We start from the raw sequence: 22,530 nt of genomic DNA on the forward strand, positions 1-22,530 counted from the left end.
TCCCTATAAGCAACAATGTCCTGAAAATGTAAAGTACATTATAGGGACTCAGAAAATAGCAGAAAGATGATTTATGTCAGATTCAGTTGAAAAAAATCTAACTATTAGAGTAAGGAGTTCTCCAAATACATATTCCTCCCCTTTGTAAAATTAGACAAAAAATGTGACCACCATTTACTGAGAACTTCCTATTGTTAGGCATGGTACTGGGAATTTCTTGCTGTCCATTTTTACCTCTATGACTCACAAAAATCCTGTAAGGCTTTAAACTTTTTGGTTATAGCCTCTTACCCCTACCCCCTTTTATACATTTAAAAATTATTGAGAATCTTTAGAACTTTTATGTGAATTTTATCTATCAATATTTTCTGTATTAGAAACTAAACTGAGGCATGAAAAAGTACAATACATTAGCACAGACTTCACTGTCAAAGTGACGATATTCTTCCATGTCATGTTGTCTCTTACACCATTGTACATCTGTGAGAGAATAAAAGTGAAAAGGCACATATTGTCTTAGTATTTTTATGAAAATAGTTTTGGGCCAGGCACAGTGGGTCACACCTGTAATCCCAGCACTTTAGGAGGCTGAAGCAGGAGGTTCACTTGGGCGCAGGAGTTCGAGCCCAGCCTGGGAAACATGGTGAAGCACCGTCTCTACAAAAAATGCAAAAATTAGCCAGGTGCAGTGGTGCGTGCCTGTAGTCCCAGCTACTCAGGAGGCTGAGGTGGGAGGATTGATTGACCTCAGGAGGTCGAGGCTGCAGTGAGCGGTCATCTGTGTTGCACCACTTCACTCCAGCCTGGGTGACAGAGTGAGACCCTGTCTCAAAAAAATAAAAAATAAAATAAATAAATAAAAGAAGAGTTTTGATCCTCTAGACCCCCTGAAAGATGGGGAACCTCAGAACTTTCACTATAAGGGGACAAGACAGCAGCTACCATTTCTGTTTACCATACATCAGGCACTGTGTGAAGTGCTTTACTCTCCATGTGTCAAACTCTCAACTCTGTAAACCTGGCATTATCTCCATTTTACAGATGAGAAAATAGATTCAGGGAGGCTGAATCTCTTGCTAAAACTTACATAGCTTAAATACAGATAGGTCTGATTCCAGATAGGTTCCTTCCACTGAACCAACCTGATGTTCCAGAACAGAAGACAGAGAAACATATGTAGCCTACAGGAGTCCCAAGAAAGCAACTGCATAAGGCCCCCAGGCCTCACCTTTTGGGCTGCTGCTGATGTTAGCGCTGAGTGAGGATGGGCTTTTGCTCAGGAGCATGTCCTCTTCCCCAGCCGAACTCTGTGCATCCACTTTCTTCACCTCTCTTGCCAGAATCCTGGGCTTGGAGAGCTCATCCCCCTGGTGTGTGAATGGTTTATGCTGGCAGAGAGCTGGGTCTCGTGATACCAAAAAAGCACTCGGATCAAAACTTTCCCGAGGAAATTTGACAATTTTCTGTGATTTTATCCACTGATCATTTACAAATTGAAATCGCTTAAGGTGAATAATCTGGAGAAGCAAAGGTAGAAAACATCGCATTAAAGCATTCTGAAGATACAAAATTTACATGGAAAAAACAAGTCAAATACATGTGAATGTTTGGGAGTATATAACAGAACATTTACTCTTCATTATTTTTTAAAGACTTCAAAAATATGGTTTCATAAAGGCCTCTACAGAGGCCCCAGTGCACTGGTGTGCTTGTGCACACACACTCAACTCAGCAGTGTGGCACAGCCACATGACTGCACAGTGGGTATTGCCTCCAGGCTCAGTTGCTCTTCTAGAGTCCACAAAGGGCTAGCCTAAGCTTCCACTCTCCACAGAGCCAGAAGTTCAACCTCTCCTGAAGTTCAAATTCACCACGTTGTACCCCTTGTGGCAGTTCTCACATCACACTGAATTGCAGTTACTGGGCTACATGACTGCTCTGCTTGTTTTATTTGATGATTATATGAAAATATATACTTGTTAAAATTCATCAAACTGGATATTAAAAATCTATGCTTTTAATTGTATGTTAATTATACCTCAGTTTTTTTAAAAGGTCTCCCCCTCGGCCAGGTGTGGTGGCTCACCCCTGTAATCCCCACACTTTGGGAGGCCGAGGCGGGTGGATCACGAGGTCAGGAGATCGAGACCATCCTGGCTAACACAGTGAATCCTCATCTCTACCAAAAAATAAAAATAAAAAACACCTAAAAAATTAGCCAGGCGTGGTGGTAGGCACCTGTAGTCCCAGCTACTCCAGAGGCTAAGGCAGGAGAATGGTGTGAACCCGGGAGGTGGGGCTTGCAGTGAACTGAGATCTTGCCACTGCACTCCAGCCTGGGTGACAGAGCGAGACTCCATCTCAAAAAAAAAGGTCTCCCCCTCCCCGTCACCCACCTTGTCCCCAAGCCTGCCCCTTCCCTCTAGTTCCTATCTGTGGAGCTAGCTGACAACCAGTGTTATTAATTTCTTGTGCATCATTCCCTAGGATGCTGTTCTGGTCTAAGAAAAACCTACATTCAGCTTCACAGAGTAGTGTGACAGAGAGATGAATGGAATAAGAAAATACGGCTGGGCACGGTGGCTCATGCCTGTAATTCCAGCACTTTGGGAGGCCAAGGAGGGTGGATCACCTGAGGTCAGGAATTCGAGACCAGCCTGGCCAACATGGTGAAACCCCATCTCTACCAAAAGTACAAAAATTAGCCGGGTGGTAGTGGTGCGTGCCTGTAATCTCAGCTACTCAGGAGACTGAGGCAAGAGAATCACTTGAGCCCGAGAGGTGGAGGTTGCGGTGAGCTGAGATTACAACACTGCACTACAGCCTGGGTGACACAGTGAGACCCTGTCTCAAAAAAACAAAAAAAGAAAATACATATAAATATCTGATTAAAATATGCCAGTACCTTACAGTTACACTGATCTTAATGAATAGGAAGATTTGTCACTTCAAACTCTCCTGACAAACAAAAGGACAGTCTCCTAATCCATGAAGGGAGAAGGCAGAAGTAAATTAAATCTAAAAGAACACGCAGGCCCTAGTGCACTGGTGTGCTTGTGCACACACACTCAACTCAGCAGCGTGCCACAGCCACATGACTATGTGCAGTGGGTGTTGGGGGCTCCGGGCTCAGTTGCTCTTCTAGAGTCCACAAAGGGCTAGCTTAAGCTTCCTCTCTCCACAGAGCCAGAAGTTCAACCTCTCCTGAAGTTCAAATTCACCACGTTGTACCCCTTGTGGCAGTTCTCACATCGCACTGAATTGCAGTTACTGGTCTACATGATTGATCTCTTCTTCTAGGTTATAAGCTTTTTAGGAAAAGGAACTACCAAATATTTGTAGAAAGATTCATCTCTGTATTCAACATAAAAACCTTGTACAGAAAGTGTTTTAAACGCTGCTGCAGGAAAAGTCTTATTCTCAAAAATAACAAAACCTCCTGTTTGTTCATGTCTTCTTTCTTTTCTGCTAGATTCCTGCTCTCTCAGAGGCAGGACTGTAACATACCAGGAAGGGTGGAAGCCTCCAGAGATCCAGCTTCTGTGTTGCTAAGCAGTGGGTCTTACACTTGGAACAGTAGTACATGTCATTTTCCCCTAGCTCTTCCTCACTGGTGAAAGCACGGAGACAGCTGTCCAGGTTGATGGGCTTGGCTTGCGCTCGCCGACTCTGCTGCACACTTTCATGCTTATCTACAACCTGTAGGTAGAGGGAACAGGAGGAAAGGGGTATGTGGGAAGGCATTTAAACTGGTGATATAGCTATGCATCAACCTCTCGGTCACTCACCCTTCTTTTACTCTATATAAGGAAAAAGAAAATACAACTGGCTGGGTATGGTGGCTCAGGCCTGTAATCCCAGCACTTTAGGAGGCCGAGGTGGGGGGAATTGCTTGAGTCCAGGAGTTGGAAACCAGCCTGGCCAACAGAGTGAGACCCTGTCTCTGTAAAAGAAAAATCTGAAAATTAGCTGGGCATTGTGGCACACGTCTGTAGTCCCAGCTACTCAGGAGGATTGCTTGAGCCTGGGAGCAGAGGTTGCAGTGAGCTGTGATTATGCCACTGCACTCCAGCCCAGATGACAGAGAGAGACCCTGTCTCAAAAAAAAAGGGAAAAGAAAACACAACCCAAACTAGAGTCTGAGCAAATACAGCACCTACATATTTATTCACAAATGTTACATCATAACATTCTGGATAAAATTTCTATTTATATGACCATAGCTTTTCTTGAAAAATTTTTGAATGCTTCAAAATGACAAAAACAAAACGAATTGCATTTATTTAACAACTTTGGAATCTTATAAGGGATTACATGTGAGTTGGCCCTCAAGCCAGGGGTGCTGATAGTAAGCCATTTATTTTTAACCAGAAAGCCAGAGCATTATTAGTATGCTGCAGAGTTTACAGAGGCTAGGAGAAATAATGTGAAACATAGAAACCAGAGCCGGATGAAATAAGGGCACAGAAAAGCTCACCATGAGAAGACAACACAGCAGAGCATGAAACACCACAGGGTACAACTCATTTGCATCTGATCCCATGTATCACACAGTTATCAGAATATCAAGTCTATAATTATCTGTCTCCTCCCTCATGGGGCCTTTTTATCTGAGATGGCAACAAAAGGAAGAACAAGCTCAAGAGTGTGCTGCTTTTGTTGAGAAGGCCCCTAATACCCACCCAAACCTTTGGGGTCCTGTTAATCAGCATGTTAGGCTGTGGAGCAAGAAGGAGTTAAGTGTAAGAAAGGAGAGAGAGCAAAGAATGGGCGGGGTGCATGGATGTATGTTGGGGGTGGTGTAGAATGAAGAAGAAGGAGAGAAGGAAGGATCTAGAGTGCAGCAGAAAAGAAAGAATTTTTCCCTCTCCATGCCTGGCTGCTACCTGACAAACAATCAAGAACCATAGAGCTGGGATCCTTCTGTTTGTCCCTCTAATGTATGGGAAGGTGGGTGAATCATCAGGGTTATGAATGCTACCATAAGACTTCACACAGTATATATTTGTGTCCCAAAGCAGAGCCCGGACCACAAGGCCCACACTGACTGCCTCTCTGTGGCAAACGTCACATATGTCCATCACCCACCCTATTTATTGCTCCTCCCTTCCAGAGGTGAACTTCCTCCATGAATTTCCCTTCCTGAAACTCATGATGGGAACCTCAGGCTGCCTGGAATACAAATTGGCACAGCTCAGGACATTCAGCTTAGCATGGGTTTTTCAGGCGAGACTTTTTCCCTATATGAGAGTCATGAGGCTGTCAAATGCTGTTATAAACTAGCAAGGTTGGGTTTGATCATGCAGTTAAGGTTCTAGCACTGCATAACCATCCAGGCTAAAAAGCTCATTTAAAAAGGGGAACTTAGAGGAAAATTCTTTTTTTAGAAAGGGAAATCTGGCTTGGACTTGTGTTATAGACTCCTTTTTTGAGTACAAATTCTGTAGTAACAAGATATTAACTGTCATCATCTTTTGAACTGGTCACTCAAGGAAAAAACTGACATGCTTCAAAAGCAAACATGCTGTATCATAGTTGTTGCAATGAGTAGAAAAAGGGGTGTATCACATACGATAGTGTTTCCTTTCTCATAGCCAGTTAAATATTATCTCTATTATCTCTACCAGGAATACTTTATGGCCAACCACAAATTAGAGTAAGCTAGTAAAGAATGTTGATTTTTATTGACTATATTTTCTGTGGAACACAGGCTACAGTGCTAGATGAAGACAGGGAGGAAAGAAGGCTGATAAAAAACATATTTGTGGACTGTACTGACAATAATTTCTATTTATCAGTAAAATTTCCCAAAGTGATAAAGATTCCCTTTACCTCTTGGGATCCATGCTTAGATCCTCTACTATTGTTTAAACACTCTATAAATTACTTATGGCACCCTCTTCTTTTCAGAGTTGCTTTAAAGCTCGTCTTAACACAAAACACAGGAAATGAAGTAATAGTTTTCATATAAGACTATTAAAAAAAAGAGAGAGGCCTAAGAATTTGTCTAGTTTAATTTTCTTTCTTTCATTTTTTTTTTTTTTGAGACAGGGTCTTGCTTTGTTACCCAGGCTGGAGTGCACTGATGAGATCACAGCTCACTGCAGGCTTGATCTCTTGGGCTCAAACAATCCTCCAACCTCAGCCTCCCAAGCAGCTGGGACTATAGGTGCACACCACCACACCTGGCTAATTTGTGCATTTTTTGTAAAGACAGGGTGACATCATATTGCCCAGGCTGGCATCTAGTTTAATTTTCTTCTGAGGAATCTGAGGTCCAAACAGGAGAGAAATAAAAAGGATAAGAGTGATTGTCCCTCTATTTTTTTCTGATTACTAGTATAATATTCATGTGGAAATTTTGGAAAGCAGAGAAAAATGTAACAAGGCAGGGGATCCTTTTATATTCTTAATACAAAGGCAACCACTGTCAAAATATTGGCAGATTTTCTTCTGTCCTTTTTCCCAAATAGTATTATTTTCAATACTGAAGGTATTATTTCCAATATATGCAACTTTATGTCTTGTTTTTAAAAAAATGTTCACATATCATAAGCATGTTCCCATAAATGTTAGCAAAAACCCCTGGTAATCATTTTCAACAACTGCATTATATTTTATCCAATGAATACACCATGCTTTATTTAACCATTCCTCTAATGTGAGACAAATTTAAGTTGTTAATAACTTTTTACTCTCCTAAAAAATGTTATGATGATATCTGCCTGCAAATTATGGAGTAATTACAGAGTATTCTCCCCTCAGATAAATTCCTAAAAGGGAAATCACTGGAATAAAAAATATAAAGCATATGGGCGAAAATCCCAATTTAAACCACGGTATCTCTTTTGTCTACATGACTTTCTAAGCACATGCAGAAACTCTACATGTAGTGGAGCCCAGATTAGGCATATGGCCCCACTCCCTAGCAAGGCATCAATAGCCCTTCGTTTCCATGGTATCCTAAGTGCATCACTGAAAGTGGAAGTAGGGTGAGATTTAACAGGTCATGTAGGCCATTTCCTATAAGCAGGATGTCCTAAAGAGCTTTTCAGATTGCACACTGGATTTGTTAAAAAGGGGAAGAGATTTATAGAGCCAAATAATTTATCATCATTGACAGTAATGTCTTGTCAGAATAATGCCCTGTCAGATTTTGTGCTGACAAAGATTTATGAATCTATCAACTGGTAAAATTTTCCCTCCTTGCTAGTGAGCATGATCTAGAACATTAGTTTCTCTTCAGCTTTCTTTAGCTTTAGCCTAGTGATCTTTCATTTGACAAGTATCCACAAATTATACTTATTCCTGGCTAGAAAGGGCTCCCAGGAGCCTTGGTGTGTGGGGCATATTTTGGGATCTAAATAGGAAACTAGGTCTAGAATTGGTAATTTCCCCAGTCCTCCATAGAATAACAAGACAGAAAAGTCAGTTACCATTACTAACTTATCCAAAGGGAATGCTTTAAAAAATAGTAAAGGAAATTTCTGCCTATCAAGAGCCATAAAAATGCAAAAACCACTACAATTCCTCATGTGACTTAAGGAACCCCTTTGACTTTGTGGCTTTTACCTCTCTATCAGATTCTTAATGTCTTTACCTTTCAAATAATATTTGGTTGATTAAAAACTGCCTGAGGTGAACATTTTTAGGTATGGAGTTAAAATTATTTCTGAAGCAACATTTTCAAAATTTAAAAATTGCTCTGGCCAGACAGTGACAATAGAAGAATGTGAAGTGTGAAGAGTGGCCATTGAGATGTGCTCTTAGGTACCCAAAATTGAAACATTTCAATCCTTTCTCTAACTTTTCTGATCACTATGCCTATTAAAGGTAGCAGCTATAGCCCTGGGACACATTTGAACTAAGTAACTGTGATTACCAAATGCTGCAACTTCAATAATATTTAACAGAGAGATGCTTATTGATATGCCATGGCCAGACACAGTTTGGTTTCAAGGTTCACTGATTAATATTTTTGAAATTTCATGCCTGCTATAGTTTGGATATGGTTTATTTGTCTCCACCAAAATGCATGTTGAAATCTGATTCCCAATGTGGTGTTTTTAGGAGGTGGGGCCTAGTAGGAGGTGTTTGGGTCATAGGGGTGAAACTTTCATAAACGGTTGGTGCCATTCTTGCAGTAGTGAGTTCTCTTCTGAGAACTTAGTTTCCAAGACAGCGGGCTGTTAGAAAGCGAGGATCTCCTCTTTGGTCCTCCCTCTTGCCTGTGTCTGTTCTCCTTTGATCTTCTCTGCCATGTTATGATGCAGCACAGAAGCCTTTGCCAGAAGCCAGGACCATGTCCTTGAACCTCCCAGGCTGCGGAACAGTAAGCTAAGTAAACCTCCTTTCTTTATAAGTTACCAGCCTCACGTACTCTGTTATAGCAACACAAAATGGACAAAGACAATGCCCCAATACAATGAACTTCAGAAGCTGGAAAATGAAAAAGCTCAAGCAAACATGTCAATATATTAGGTGCCATAGAGGATGCCAATGAAGGCTTTTCTGGTTGTTTTAAATTGTCTCAAACAGAAATGGCATAAGAGTTACACTGGGGGAAATTTCCCATAAAAACCACCATTTTATGGCGGCCCTAAACACTTACCCTTTCCTGGGACATTTCATAGTGGAGGTGAAGGGCTGTGGGGTCCCAATCCACAGCAATATAGGCATTTCCAATGAAAGCTCTGTCTTCCCCACAATCAATTTTACACCCTCTGCAAAATCTAAAAAGGGGGGAAAGATCCACAGAGGAAGAAATAATTATGAAGGAATTTAAATTTTCTTAATAAAAAATATTCTCCCTTCCTACTTTTCTGCTTTCCTCTTGGGCCTCACAATTTGTCATGGGCTTCTAACTTCAGACTCTGATAAATGTAGGGATACTTATTAATAATTATTATCATTTCAGGGAATCATGCTTTTCACTTTTCAAGTCTTTATTTTTACAAAGTACTTGGTAACCATCTGTTAATCACAGGAAGATGTGAACTTTATGGCAAATAAATGACATGGGAATTGACTGTTTGAGATACTACAGCATGCAAGAAATTCCAAATTCAGTTATTTAATGCTCTGAGGTAGGACAATTTATCTAGTATAACACCTAGCTCCTTGTTTGTAAAATGGCAGTTTAAATAAATGCATATAAAAGTTTACAGAGGCTGGGCATGGTCGTTCATGCCTGTAATCTCAGCACTTTGGGAGGCCGAGGTGGGTGGATCACCTGAGGTCAGGAGTTCGAGACCAGTCTGACCAACATGGTGAAACCCTGTCTCTACTAAAACTACAAAAATTAGCCAGGCACGGTGGTGGGAACCTATAATCCCAGCTCCTTGGGAGGCTGAGGCAGGAGAATTGCTTGAACCTGGGAGGTGGAGGTTGCAGTGAGCTGAGGTCATACCACTGCACTCCAGCCTGGGCGACAGAGTGAGACTATGTTTCAAAAAAAAAAAAAGTTTATAGAGTTGCAGCGCTAGAGTGGGAGATGGGGTAGGGGAGGAGGATATAATAAAGTCATGGTTCCAATGCCTACTTTATTAATATTATTATTATTTTTCTTGAGATGGAGCCTCGCTCTGTCACCCGGGCTGGAGTGCAGTGGCACGATCTGGGCTCACTGCCAGCTCCGCCTCCCGGGTTCAAGCAATTCTCCAGCCTCAGCCTTCCAAGTAGCTGGGACTACAGGTGCCCGCCACCATGCCTGGCTAATTTTTTGTATTTTTAGTAGAGACGGGGTTTCACCGTGTTAGCCAGGATGGTCTCAATCTCCTGACCTTATGATCTGCCCACCTCCGCCTCCCAAAGTGCTGTTATTACATGCGTGAGCCACCACGCCCGACCAATGCCTACTTTAGACTCAGTTTACTAAGTCTATTGCAGTTCTCTAAAGGTGGACTTTAGTATCATTAGGCACTTTCCCTGCTGTAACAGCAATGACCAATCAATCTCTGTAACTCTTTAAAAACCAAGAACAGATTTCCAGCAAAGTCTAGTAAAGACTAAGATTTACTGTGCTCAGAACTGGCAAACTTATTTATATTTAAGGAGAGGCTTGGCATGGTGGCTCACACATATAATCTCAGCACTTTGGGAGGCTGAAGTGGGTGGATCACCTGAGGTCAGGAGTTCGAGACCAGTCTAACATGGCGAAACCCCATTTCTACTAAAAATGCAAAAATTAGCTGAGTACAGTGGTGTGCACCTGTAGTCCCAGCTACTCGGGAGGCTAAGGCAGGAGAATTGCTTGAACCTGGGAGGCAGAGGTTGCAGTGAGCCAAGATTGAGCCACTGCACCCCAGCCTGGGCAACAGAGTGAGACTCCATCTCAGAACAAAACAAAACAAAAAAGGAGAGGTGAAGTTATAGAGTAATAAATGTTTATCACAAGCTATGAATTTGGTATGGACTGTAGTTTATAAAACCAGCTAAGTCTCAAAAGCAAAACTTATCTATTGACCTCAAAAGGAAGTGAAAAACATTTTTTGAGACAGAGTTTCACTCTTGTTGCCCAGGCTGGAGTGCAATGGCACAACCTTGGCTCACTGCAACTTCCGCCTCCTGGGTTCAAGTGATTCTCCTGCCTCAGTCTCCCAAGTAGCCGGGATTACAGGCACGTATCACCACGCCCCACTAATTTTTGTATTTTTAGTAGAGATGGGGTGTTACCAGATTAGGCTGGTCTCAAACTCCTGATCTCAGGTGATCCACCTGCCTCGGCTTCCCAAAGTGATGGGATTACAGGCGTGAGCCACCGTGCCCAGCCACAATTCTTAAGTTTCTCATTATTCACTATTTACTTCTCAAAATTGGAAATCTTAGGAAAACTGTATCATATCTAAAGCTGAAATTCTACTAATGTAATTCTTTTGCAGGTCACTTTACCTATACTCTGGGCACCAAGCACAGGAGTTCCCATCTTTCTGCACAACTCGTAGAGTGAATGGATATTGACAGCCGATACTGTCATCATGGAAAGAGAAGAGAACAAAAAGAGTGTAAGAAGCATTTCTGGTTCGAGGTCCAACTCCTTTTCATCTTCTCTTGAAGTAATCCTAGGAAGGGGCATTTGCCACAGCAGTATGCTCATGTTGACAGCTCAACATTACTTACCGTAATCCATTAGCTGCAGCCCAGTACCAAATACACTCTGGCTTCCCATCCTCTATCTGGGCTTACAGAAGGGTAGACATACGACTGCCAGATGTCTCTAAGGGAGCCATGTGGCCCATGAAAATTTTACAAGATAAGCTAATCATGAAATCAAATACCAATTATCCTTCAGCCTTAATTCTATCAGAGGATTTAATTCACATTAAACTAAAATAATTAGATCTTTCCATGACAAGAACACTGACATATTGCAGAAAGCTGTATATTTAGAAGTCTTCTTGAATCAGAATCGCTGATGTGGTACATGCTAAGTACTGCCTTAACTACTCAGAGTTATAAGCTACATACCATTTTTGGAGTAACTTCTTTTTTTTTTAGTATACTTTAAGTTTTAGGGTACATGTGCACAACGTGCAGGTTAGTTACATATGTATACATGTGCCATGTTGGTGTGCTGCACCCATCTCACACCAGTTAGAATGGCGATCATTAAAAAGTCAGGAAACAACAGGTGCTGGAGAGGATGTGGAGAAATAGGAACACTTTTACACTGTTGGTGGGACTGTAAACTAGTTCAACCATTGTGGAAGTCAGTGTGGCGATTCCTCAGGGATCTAGAACTAGAAATACCATTTGACCTAGCAATCCCATTACTGGGTATATACCCAAAGGATTATAAATCATGCTGCTCTAAAGACACATGCACACGTATGTTTTATCGAGGCACTATTCACAATAGCAAAGACTTGGAACCAAGCCAAATGTCCAACAACGATAGACTGGATTGAGAAAATGTGGCGCATATACACCATGGAGTAACTTCTTTTAACTGCCAATGATTATGTCAAGATGGCCCTGTGGATTTTCCAACTTTTAAAAAAATTTACTCATCCTTGCCCTAACAAGGAGCAGTGCAACAATTTATACGTATTATTGAAACATAAGCTGTACACCTTAGATGCATGTAAAATTCCTACTTGTCAATTATAGTTCAATAAAGCTGGGGGTGGGGGAGAAGGAAGCAATGCAAGGAATATAACATAAGAGTGGCATACTTTACAGCTCATCTGGCAACTGATAGGAGTTATTACATGGGCTATTAAAGGTAATGAAACCATGATAAAGAGTCACTGTAAGGGCAAAAGTGAGAATCACATCTGGCATAGGAGTTCCCATCTTTCTGCATAACTCATCCAGTGAATGATCACTGATAGACTGTACTGTCTAGTACCATGTCCAACTCAGGCCAGCAATAAATGAGGAATCAAAAGAAAGATAACAGGATAAAACAACCGAGTAGCACTCTCACAGAAAGCTGTGCAGCACTTCTCTTCCGAAAATTTCTTTTACCTTTTGCTCTGACTGAATGAAGCCTGGCTTTCTTGAGAATCCTGCTCCCCCTGCAGACTTTTTCCATTTTTCTTTTTGAGATGGGGTATCACTCTTGTTGCCCAGGCTGGAGTGCAATGGCATGATTATGGCTCACAGCAGCCTCCACCTTCCTGGGCTCAGGTGATCCTCCCACATCAGCCTCCCAAGTAGCTAGGATTACAGGCATGCACCACCATACCTGGCTAATGTTTACATTTTTTGTAAAGATGGCATTTTGCCATGTTGTCCAGCCTGGACTTGAACTCCTGGGCTCAAGTGATCCTCCTGCCTCAGCCTCCTAAAGTGCTGGGATTACAGGCTTGAGTCACCACACACTACTCTCTGCACTTTTTTTTCTAATACATTCCAGAACCTGGAGGTAAAATAGATCTCTTCCTTATTCCTATGCCACTTGTACATGATCTCTTCTTCCTTCCTTTTCTAAAACATTCCAGCTTTTTTGTAGCATGTGCTACTGAATTATGCCACCGGCTATTCCTCCTTGGAAGGTACATATCTTCTTTACTCACTAAAGATTGTAGCACCCAGTTCACTGTGTTTTTTCTCCACCACTTCTCCTGTTATTATCCTTGGTGACATCAACATCAATGCAATTAATACAACAGTAACTTGGTCTTCTCTCTTCCAACAATAACTTCCCCCACCCCATATGTAAACCCTCTCCAAATGTCATATTCTAGACCTTGTGAATACAAACTTTTCTGCCTCCAAAATCTCAATTCCCAGTATCTTACTTTGCAACCACAACCTCCTATCTTTTTAGGTTACTTACTTATTCAAACATCCCTATTCTAATGATTCTTTCACCCAAGAGAAACCTCCAGTCACTGCCCTGAAATCCTCACTTGCCTCTTTACCCACTGTCCCTGAAAATAATCACTCTTCTACATAGACCCTTAATTCCAGGATTTTGTCCATTTCATCTAAAATTTCCAATTTATTGACATAAACACTCAAGAAGTCGAGAACTATACAGTGAACACCCCATGTATTCATTACCCAACTCTAAAAATCATCAACTCCAGGCCACTCTTATTTCATCCATAACTTTACCAAGTACCACTAGAATCAGGTGAGAGCTACCATGCCTGGCTATCTTTTTTAATGTCCAAAGGACCATTCTCTGTTTAACCCACTCCAATCTCTACTCCTTTACCTATACTAAAATAGCTTTCACAAAGATCACCAAAGACCATGTTATCAAATCCAGTGGGCAATTCCCAGTCCTCTGTAGCATTTGAAACAACTATCACTCCTTTCTTGAAATACTTCCTTCACTTAACTCCTGGTTTTCTTCTTACATTATGGGCTGCTCCTTCTCAATCTCTCTCTCTCTCTCTCTCTCTCAACAGCGTCTTGCTCTGTCACCCAGGCTGGAGTACAGTGGTGTGATCTCAGCTCACTGCAACTTCCACCTCCAGGGTTGAAGCGATTCTCATGCCTCAGCCACCCAAGTAGCTGGGATAACAGGCATGTACCACCATGCCTGGCTAATTTTTTGCATTTTTAGTAGAGACAGGGTTTTGCCATGTTGGGCAGGTTGGTCTTCAACTCCTGGCCTCAACTGATCCTCCCACCTCGGCCTCCCGAAGTGCTGGGATTATAGGCATGAGCCACTGCACCCAGCCTCGATCTCTTTTGATGCTTTTTTTTCCCTTTTCAATCTCTAAATGTTGGAATGCATATGAACTCAGTTCAGAGTTCATGTATAGATCATGGGAATCTTCTCTATTTAAATCTCACTCTCTAAATGTCAATCATCTGGTCTCAGGGCCTTAAATACCACCTATTTGTTGATGACATTTATATTTATATCTCCAGCAGAGGACATTCATGTGAATTTCCCACTTGAATATATAATAGACTTCTTGAATTTAACTTCATTCCTGACTTTTCTTGCTAAAATCTGCTCCTTCCCCAGTTTTCCTTTTTCCATTAAATGGTACCACCATTCACAAACAATTGTTCAGGGTAAAAAGGCAGCCTGGGCCAGGTGCAGTGGCTCAGGCCTGTAATCCCACCACTTTGGGAGGCTGAGGTGGGATCATGAGGTCAGGAGATTGAAACCATCCTGGACAACATGGTGAAACCCTGTCTCTACTAAAAATACAAAAATTAGCCGAGTGTGGTGGCGTGCACCTGTACTCCCAGCTACTCGGGAGGCTGAGGCAGAAGAATTGCTTGAACCTGGGAGGCAGAGGTGCAGTGAGCCGAGATCATGCCACTGCACTCCAGCCTGGTGACAGGGCAAGACTCCATTCCCCACCCCCCCACAAAAAAAAGAAGTCAGCCTGGATTCCTCTTTCCCTATACTCCACATCCAATTCATTAGCAAGTCCTGGGAAAAGCCCTCATCTAGAAGCTCTTTCATTCAATTACTTGACTTCAAATTTAATCTTGTCCAACTTTCATCTTTACTAAACACAACATTCGTTAACTAAACTGCTTATCTATTATTTGCAGTTTTCCTTTAGGATTTATTTAAATCTTAAAATAAATATTCTAAATAATTATTTATTTAAATAACTTATTTTGGCCGGGCGTGATGGCTCATTCCTGTAATCCCAGCACTTTGGGAGGCTGAGGCGGGCAGATCACTGGAGGTCAGGAGTTTGAGACCAGCCTGGCCAACCTGGTGAAACCCTGCCTGTACTAAAAATACAAAAACTAGGCAGGCATGGTGGTGGGCACCTGTAATCTCAGTGACTCAGGAGGCTGAGGCAGGAGAATCGCTTGAACCCGGGAGGTGGAGGTGGCATTTAGCCAAGATCATGCCACTGCACTCCAGCCTGGGTGACACAATGAGACTCCATCTCAAAAAAATACAAAATAAAAATAAATAAATAATTTATTTAAATAAAGATTTATTTAAATCTTTAAATTTAAATCTGCCCAGGTGTGGTGGCTCACACCTATAATACCAGTACTTTGGGAGGCCGAGGTACTGGTATTGATCACTTGAGGCCAGGAGTTCGAGATCAGCCTGGCCAACATGGTGAAACCCTGCCTCTACTAAAAATACAAAAATTAGCTGGGTGTGGTTGGAAGCCTCTGTAATTCCAGCTACTCAGGTGTCTGAGGTGTAAGAATCACTTGAACCTGGAGGCAGAGTTTGCAGTGAACCAAAATCACACCACTGCATTCCAGCCCGGGTGACAAATTAAGACTCTGTCTCAAAAAAAAAAAAAAAAAAAGATGTATTTATCCTAAGCCCTACCCTAATCATCAAAAGACCCCATATCATAACAAATAAGTAAAGAACTTTTTTTAGTTACCATAAAACAGAACTCTCATTTGTACCATGATGGTAAGAAAATGATCTACAGGCTGGGTGCGGTGGCTCACGCCTGTAATCCCAGCACTTTGGGAGGCTGAGGCAGGCGGATCACCTGAGGTTGGGAATTTGAGACCAGCCTGACCAACATGGAGAAACTCCATCTCTACCAAAAAAAACAAAATTAGCCAGGCATGGTGGTGCATGCCTGTAATCCCAGCTACTCAGGAGGCTGAGGCAGGAGAATCATTTGAACCCGGGAGGTGGAGGTTGCAGTGAGCCAGGATCATGCCATTGCACTCCAACCTGGGCAACAAGAGGAGAACTCTGTCGTAAAGAAAAGAAAAGAAAAGAAAAGAAAAGAAAAGAAAAGAAAAGAAAATGATCTACAATTTGATTGAGATAAAAATAAGACATCATCACAGTCCCAAAAATTATTCAGAGTAAATGCATTTACTCATCAAATAGAACAGTGGTAGGAAAAAGGGAAAGAAAACAGAAAATGTTAATTATTTTAATCTAGATTTATGAAATTACTTCACGTTAAAATGACATGCTAAGGGAAAAAGAAAAAAGAATGACATGGTATGGAAATAATCCAACAGAATTATTTTTTGTATCATGAGACTTTTTCAGAGTTCATTTATGCAGTTACTCTCATCCTGAATTTCAGAGGACTGAGATTATGCAAATTTTCTGGTGAATTCATACTCTCTACTTTTGCAACACAGAAGACAAGGATATTACTTGAAGCATTAGCAGGACGAATCCAGGCAAAAGATTAGAGAATGGAAGGATTATTAGACACTAGAATGTTTGGCAAAAGGAAGCTGTATCATCTCTCCTACTCCAAATATCAAACCAAATGGTTGAATTGTATGCTCTCCGAGTGGTTCTTCCAAGAGTGATTAAGTTGACATAGGCTGGGTGGTATCAGTCATGTAGAATTCATATAAATTATTTTTCTAGAGTTTGGAAACCACAGGTTAAGATGGATCCCCTCAACTCACCGATCCTGGGCATGATTACTAGCTTCCTGAGGTGGGAGTGGGCTCGCTAACCAGGATACTTGCATCCAAACCGCATCATATAGGTCTTTCTTCCGGGTATGTACAGTACATGGAACAATCAATGGCATTCCAAAGAGGCTGGGGCTATTCTCCTGAGGTGACAGGAAATACAGTTCTTTCCTCATCTGTATGTATAAACGAGAATAGAGAGTTGAGAAGACAGGCCTCTGATTCCTCCCTTTAGTTCTTCTAACCCTGCCAATGACAGGCATTATCACCGTTTCAGATTAGTCACTATCACATTCTTCTCTATGTTTATAAAACCATCTTTATTGACACAAAGAGAACAGTTATGGTGGAGTCATTAAAAGCGCTGAGGTATTGTCAGTTTTAGAATCGTTGTCTATTCTAACAAACTTGGGTTTCAGCAATTAATATATTCAAACCACAGTTTTCTCTGATAAACATTTCTCACATACACTGAATCACATGTAAAAACTAGTAATAGCTTCATAGCTAAAGGCTTTTAAACAATTAAGACTCTTTCTTTCTCCAGACAATATGCCAGTAAGCTTGGTGTGGTGGCTCAAGCCTGTAATCCCAGCACTTTGGGAGGCTGAGGCAAGAGGATCCCTTGAGCCCAGGAGTTTGAGATCAGAATGGGCAATGTAGGGAGACCCCATCTCTATAAAGAAATAAATACAATTAGCTGGGCATGGCGGCATGTGTCTGTAGTCTCAGCTATACAGGAGGCTGAGGTGAGAGGATTGCTTGAGACTGGCAAGTTGAGGGTACAGTGAGCTGTGATTGTGCCACTACACTCCAGCCTGGAAGGTAGAGTGAGACCTGTCTCAAAAAAGAAAAAGAAATGAAAAGATGCCAGTGGAAAAAAAAAAAAAAAGACTCTCTCAACTATAGTTTTCTAGGGATAAGCTGTTGATAGTGGTTGTTGGAGTTGCAATTCCCAAAGTTTTGGAGATTTGTGAAACCTAGTAATACTATTTTGTAGCAAGCTTATCCACCTTCCTAAAAGCAGTTAAGTGATTTTAATCTTTTTTTGTTTCTGTTTTTTAAATACAGGATAGGATAAAAGTAAGGTAAAGTTTTTAAAAATTTGCTTTGAGTATGTTAAAGAGATATTTATGATATTCCTTAATATAGAGATACTGCACAGAATTATCCTGGAAATGGCTGTTTAATAAACATTTAGTATAATGGAATGGTTGGTGGGAGTGGCAGGTTATCCAAAGCTGCTGAACCTTTGAACATTTAATTCCCTAAGAAGTTTGGTATTTATTGAGTAGTTAGAAAAGCTAAATCAACAACTTGTCAACTCACTAGGGGTTAAGTTAGCTAGTTTCTAAGTAAAAAGACCCTTCTTTATTCAGATTATTAAGCATTTTATTTTGTCATTTTCATTTAAGCTTAAATACATAATTTTAAGACCGTATTTCATATGCTACTATTATTATAAGACCCAGAGAAATCCAGACAGAATTCAGTACAAATATTTTATAAAATTTTAAAACATAGCTAAACCCACACAATTTTCATCCTCTCATTAAGGAACTTCTCCTAGTGCCCTAGGGCCCATAATTTCTCAGTTACTACCGAGATAAATTCTACTCCCAGTTATTAACATGGTTAGAAACTTCCAGCCAGGGCCAGGTGCAGTGGCTCACGCCTGTAATTCCAGCACTTCGGGAGGCTGAGGCAGGCGGATCATGAGGTCAGGAGTTCGAGACCAGCCTGGTCAATATGGTGAAACCCTGTCTCTACTAAAAATACAAAAATTATCTGGGCATGGTGGCAGGTGCCTGTAGTCCCAGCTACTTGGGAGGCTGAGGCAGGAGAATCACTTGAACCCAGGAGGCAGAGAGTACAGTGAGCCAAAATCGTGACATTGCACTCCAGCCTGGGCTGGGTGACAATAGCAAGACTCTCCCCCCCACCAAAAAAAAAAGAAAAGAAAAAAAGAAACCTTAAACCAAGGGCTACTAATTCAGAGAAAAATAAAAATCAGAGGTAAAAGCGTACATTTCTGGCTGGACGTGGTGCCTCATGCCTGTAATTTCAGCACTTTGGGAGGCCAAGGTGGGTGGATCACCTGAGGTCGGGAGTTCGAGACCAGCCTAACCAACATAGAGAGACCCTGTCTCTACTGAAAATACAAAATTAACCGGGCGTGGTGGCGCATGCCTCTAATCCCAGCTACTCGGGAAGCTGAGGCAGGAGAATCACTTGAACACAGGAGGCGGAGGTTGCGGTGAGTTGAGATCGTGTCACTGCACTCCAGCCTGGGCAACAAGAGTGAAACTCCATTGCAAAAAAAAAAAAAAAAAAAAAAGGACATTTCAAATAATTATCACAAAGCAACTAGCTTTCCATTATCACTGAGTTTAAGAAACAGAATATAGTGAGCACTCAAAAGCCTCCCATTTGCTTCCTCCAAATCACAAATTCTCCCTTCCTCACAAAGGTAACCATTATTCTAAATGTTACGGTAATCACTTTCTTGCTTTTCTTTACAGTTTTATATCCTATGTAGAAGTCAATAAACACTAGATTTCATTTTCCGTGTTTTAAAAGTTTTTATATTTATAAATAGAATTACTTAATTTGTTTTTTTTGTTTGTTTTTTGAAACAGGGTCTAGCTCTGTCATCCAGGCTGGAGCACAGTGGTGTGATCTCAGCTTGCTGCAACCTCCACTTTCTGGGCTTGAGAGATTCTCTTGCCTCAGCCTCCCAAGTAGCTGGGACTACAGGTGTGTGGCACCACGCCAGCTAATTTCTGTATTTTCTGTAGAGATGGGGTTTCACCATGTTGCCCAGGCTGGTCTTAAACTCCTGGGATCAAGCAATCGGCCCACCTCAGCCTCCCAAAATGCTGAGATTACAGGTGTGAGCCACTGTGCCTAGCCTAATTCTTTTTTCTCTGGCTTCTTTCCATCAACATTAGGTTTATGAGATTCATTTATACTGGATATAACTACAAGTCCATTCATTTTCATTCCTGTATAATGTTCTATTATCTTAATATATCTTAACTTCCCAATCCCTTCTACAACTAATGGACATGTAATGTGTTCATTTTGGGGCTACTATAGATAACGCTGCTATGAATATTCTTGTACATATCTCCTGGTACACATATCTTTTGGGTGGATACCTACAGGTAGAACTGCTTATCTTTAACTAGAAAATTGTATTCCAAAGTAGTTGTATTAATTTATATTCTCATCAGCATGAGAGTTCCTGTTGCTCTACTTAGCAACCCTGCCAGTCTGTTTAATTTTACCTGTTCAGGTGAGTGCACTGATATCATAATATTGTTTTAATTTACATTACACTGATTACTAGTGTCGTTGATCACTTTTTTTTTTTTTTTTGAGATGGAGTCTCGCTCTGTTGCCCAGCCTGGAATGCAATGGCATAATCTCGGCCCACTGCAACCTCTACCCCTGGGGTTCAAGCGATTCTCCTGCCTCAGCCTAGCGAGTAGCTGGGACTATATTCGCCCACCACCACACCCAGTTAATTTTTGTATTTTTAGTAGAGACGGAGTTTCACCATATTGGCCAGGCTGGTCTTGAACTCCTGACCTTGTGACCCATCCATCTTGGCCTCTCAAAGTGCTGGGATTATAGGCCTGAGCCACCACACCCGGCCAGGTTATCAATTTTAATGAAGTCCAATTTAATCTTTTCTTTTATACGAGTAGTGTCAGGAATGTATTCACCATTATTATCTTCCAAGGGCTGTTTCATTGTTTTGCTTTCAAATTTAGCTCTGTAGACCACCTGGAATTGTGGTGAAAGCAAGGTGCCAAGTTTCATATGGATATCTAATTGTCCCAGCACCACCTGCTGAGAAAACTGTCTTTCTCTCACCACCCTGCAATGTTATCTTTGTTATAAATCAGGTGTTCATACATTTGTGAACTGGTTTCTGGACTCTCTATTCTATCCCAATGGTCTATTTGTCTTTTCTTGTACCAATATGATATTAAGTATCATATCTTTGTGAAATAAACCTTGATATCCGGATGATATCTAATCTTGATGATATCCTCATAACTTATTCTTTTTTGAGAGTATCTTGGTTATTCCTGATGCTTTGTATTTCCACATGTGAGAATCAGCTTATAAACTCACACCACACACACACACACACACACACACACACACATGAACACATGCAGACTTTGCATTTTTATTGGGATTGTGCAATATGTCATCTGTAGATTAGTTTGTAGAGAACTGATATCTTAAAATATCGAGTCTTCTAATCCATGAACATGGTTTACTCCTTCCAATATTTAAGTCTTCTTTAACTCCTATCAATATTTTATTTTCTATATAGATGTCTTATGTGTCATTTTTAAAGTTTATTCCTAGGTACTTAATTTTTCTCAGCATTTAATTTTTTTGATACTAAGATAAATAGTATCTGTAGTTGAGTTGAATGGTAGCCTCTAAAACAGTATATCCATGTTGTAACCCCTGGAACCAGTAAATGTGACCTAGTTTGGTAAAAGGATGTTTGTAGATATAATTAAGTTGAGGATGTCAAGATGAGATCATCCTGGATTATCTGGGTGGGCCCTAAATTCAATGACAAGTATCCTTATCAGAGAAAGACAGAGAGAAGGCCATATGAAGAGGCAGGGATTGCAGTTATGCAGTCACAAGCCAAAGAATGCCTGAAGCCACCAGAGGTTAGAAGAGACAAGAAAGCATTCTCTCCTAGAACATTTGGAAGAAGCCCCCACCCTACTGAAACCTTGGTTTCAGACTTCTGGCCTCCAGAAGGTGAAAGAATAAATTTCTGGGCCGGGTGCAGTGGCTCACACCTGTAAACCCAGCACTTTGGGAGGGCGAGGCAGGCAGATCACGAGGTCAGGTCAAGACCATCCTGGCCAAAATGGTGAAACCCCATCTCTACTAAAAATACAAAAATTAGCCAGGCATGGTAGCATGCACCTGTAGTCCCAGCTACTTGGGAAGCTGAGGCAGGAGAATTGCTTGAACCCAGGAGACAGAGGCTACAGTGAGCCGAGATTGTGCCACTGCACTCCAGCCTGGGTGACACAGCGAGATTCCATAAAAAAAAAAAAAGAATGTATTTCTGTTGTTTAAAGCCACCAAATTTATGATAATTTGCTATAACAGTCCTAAGAAACCAATACAGTACCTTTTTTACAATTTCATTTTCTCTTGTTGCTGCTATACAATCGATTTACTTGATCTAGAAACCCTGCTTTCCTTTACTTTATTTTATTTACTTATTTTATTTATTTATTTATTTTTTTAGAGGGAGTGTCACTCTTATCACCCACGCTGGAGTGCAATGGCACGATCTCGGCTCACAGCAACCTCCACCTCCCAGGTTCAAGCAATTCTCCTGCCTCAGCCTCCTGAGTAGCTGGGACTACAGGTGTGTGACACCATGCCTGGCTGATTGTTTTATTTTTAATAGAGATGGAGTTTCACCATATTGGCCAGGCTGGTCTCAAACTCCTGACCTCATGATCCACCCACCTCAGCCTCGCAAAGTGCTGGGATTACAGGCATGAGCCACTGTGCCTGGCCTTTCCTTTCCTTTACAAAATTAGGACACTAAAGTCCAAAGAGCTCAATCAGCTATCTAGTGGCAGAATTAGAACTAAAACCTAGGTGGCTAAATTCCTAGTTCAGCACCCTTTCTACTCTACCAAGTTGCCACTATACCCGGAG

General features: G+C 41.3%; 1 protein-coding gene across 6 annotated transcripts in view; it reads right to left on the reverse strand.

Annotated features, from left to right (window-relative positions):
• The window catches only part of LOC129029899 (ubiquitin carboxyl-terminal hydrolase 6-like), a 49,351-nt gene that overhangs the window by 4,759 nt on the left and 22,062 nt on the right, over positions 1-22,530 (reverse strand). For 5 of the 6 annotated variants that reach the window (XM_063656581.1, XM_054474713.2, XM_054474714.2 and 2 more), the window contains 5 exons: positions 16,795-16,979; positions 10,891-10,968; positions 8,612-8,732; positions 3,508-3,699; positions 1,229-1,517 (listed from right to left, as the gene is read on the reverse strand). In XM_063656581.1, coding sequence (XP_063512651.1) covers positions 1,229-1,517; positions 3,508-3,699; positions 8,612-8,732; positions 10,891-10,968; positions 16,795-16,979 — 865 coding nt within the window. Of the gene's footprint in view, positions 1-519; positions 658-1,228; positions 1,518-3,507; positions 3,700-8,611; positions 8,733-10,890; positions 10,969-16,794; positions 16,980-22,530 lie in introns of those variants that run through there. The other variant, XM_063656583.1, reaches the window with a different exon arrangement.

Source organism: Pongo pygmaeus, chromosome 19 (genome assembly GCF_028885625.2).
Source record: "Pongo pygmaeus isolate AG05252 chromosome 19, NHGRI_mPonPyg2-v2.0_pri, whole genome shotgun sequence".
Taxonomy (NCBI): Eukaryota; Metazoa; Chordata; class Mammalia; order Primates; family Hominidae; genus Pongo; species Pongo pygmaeus.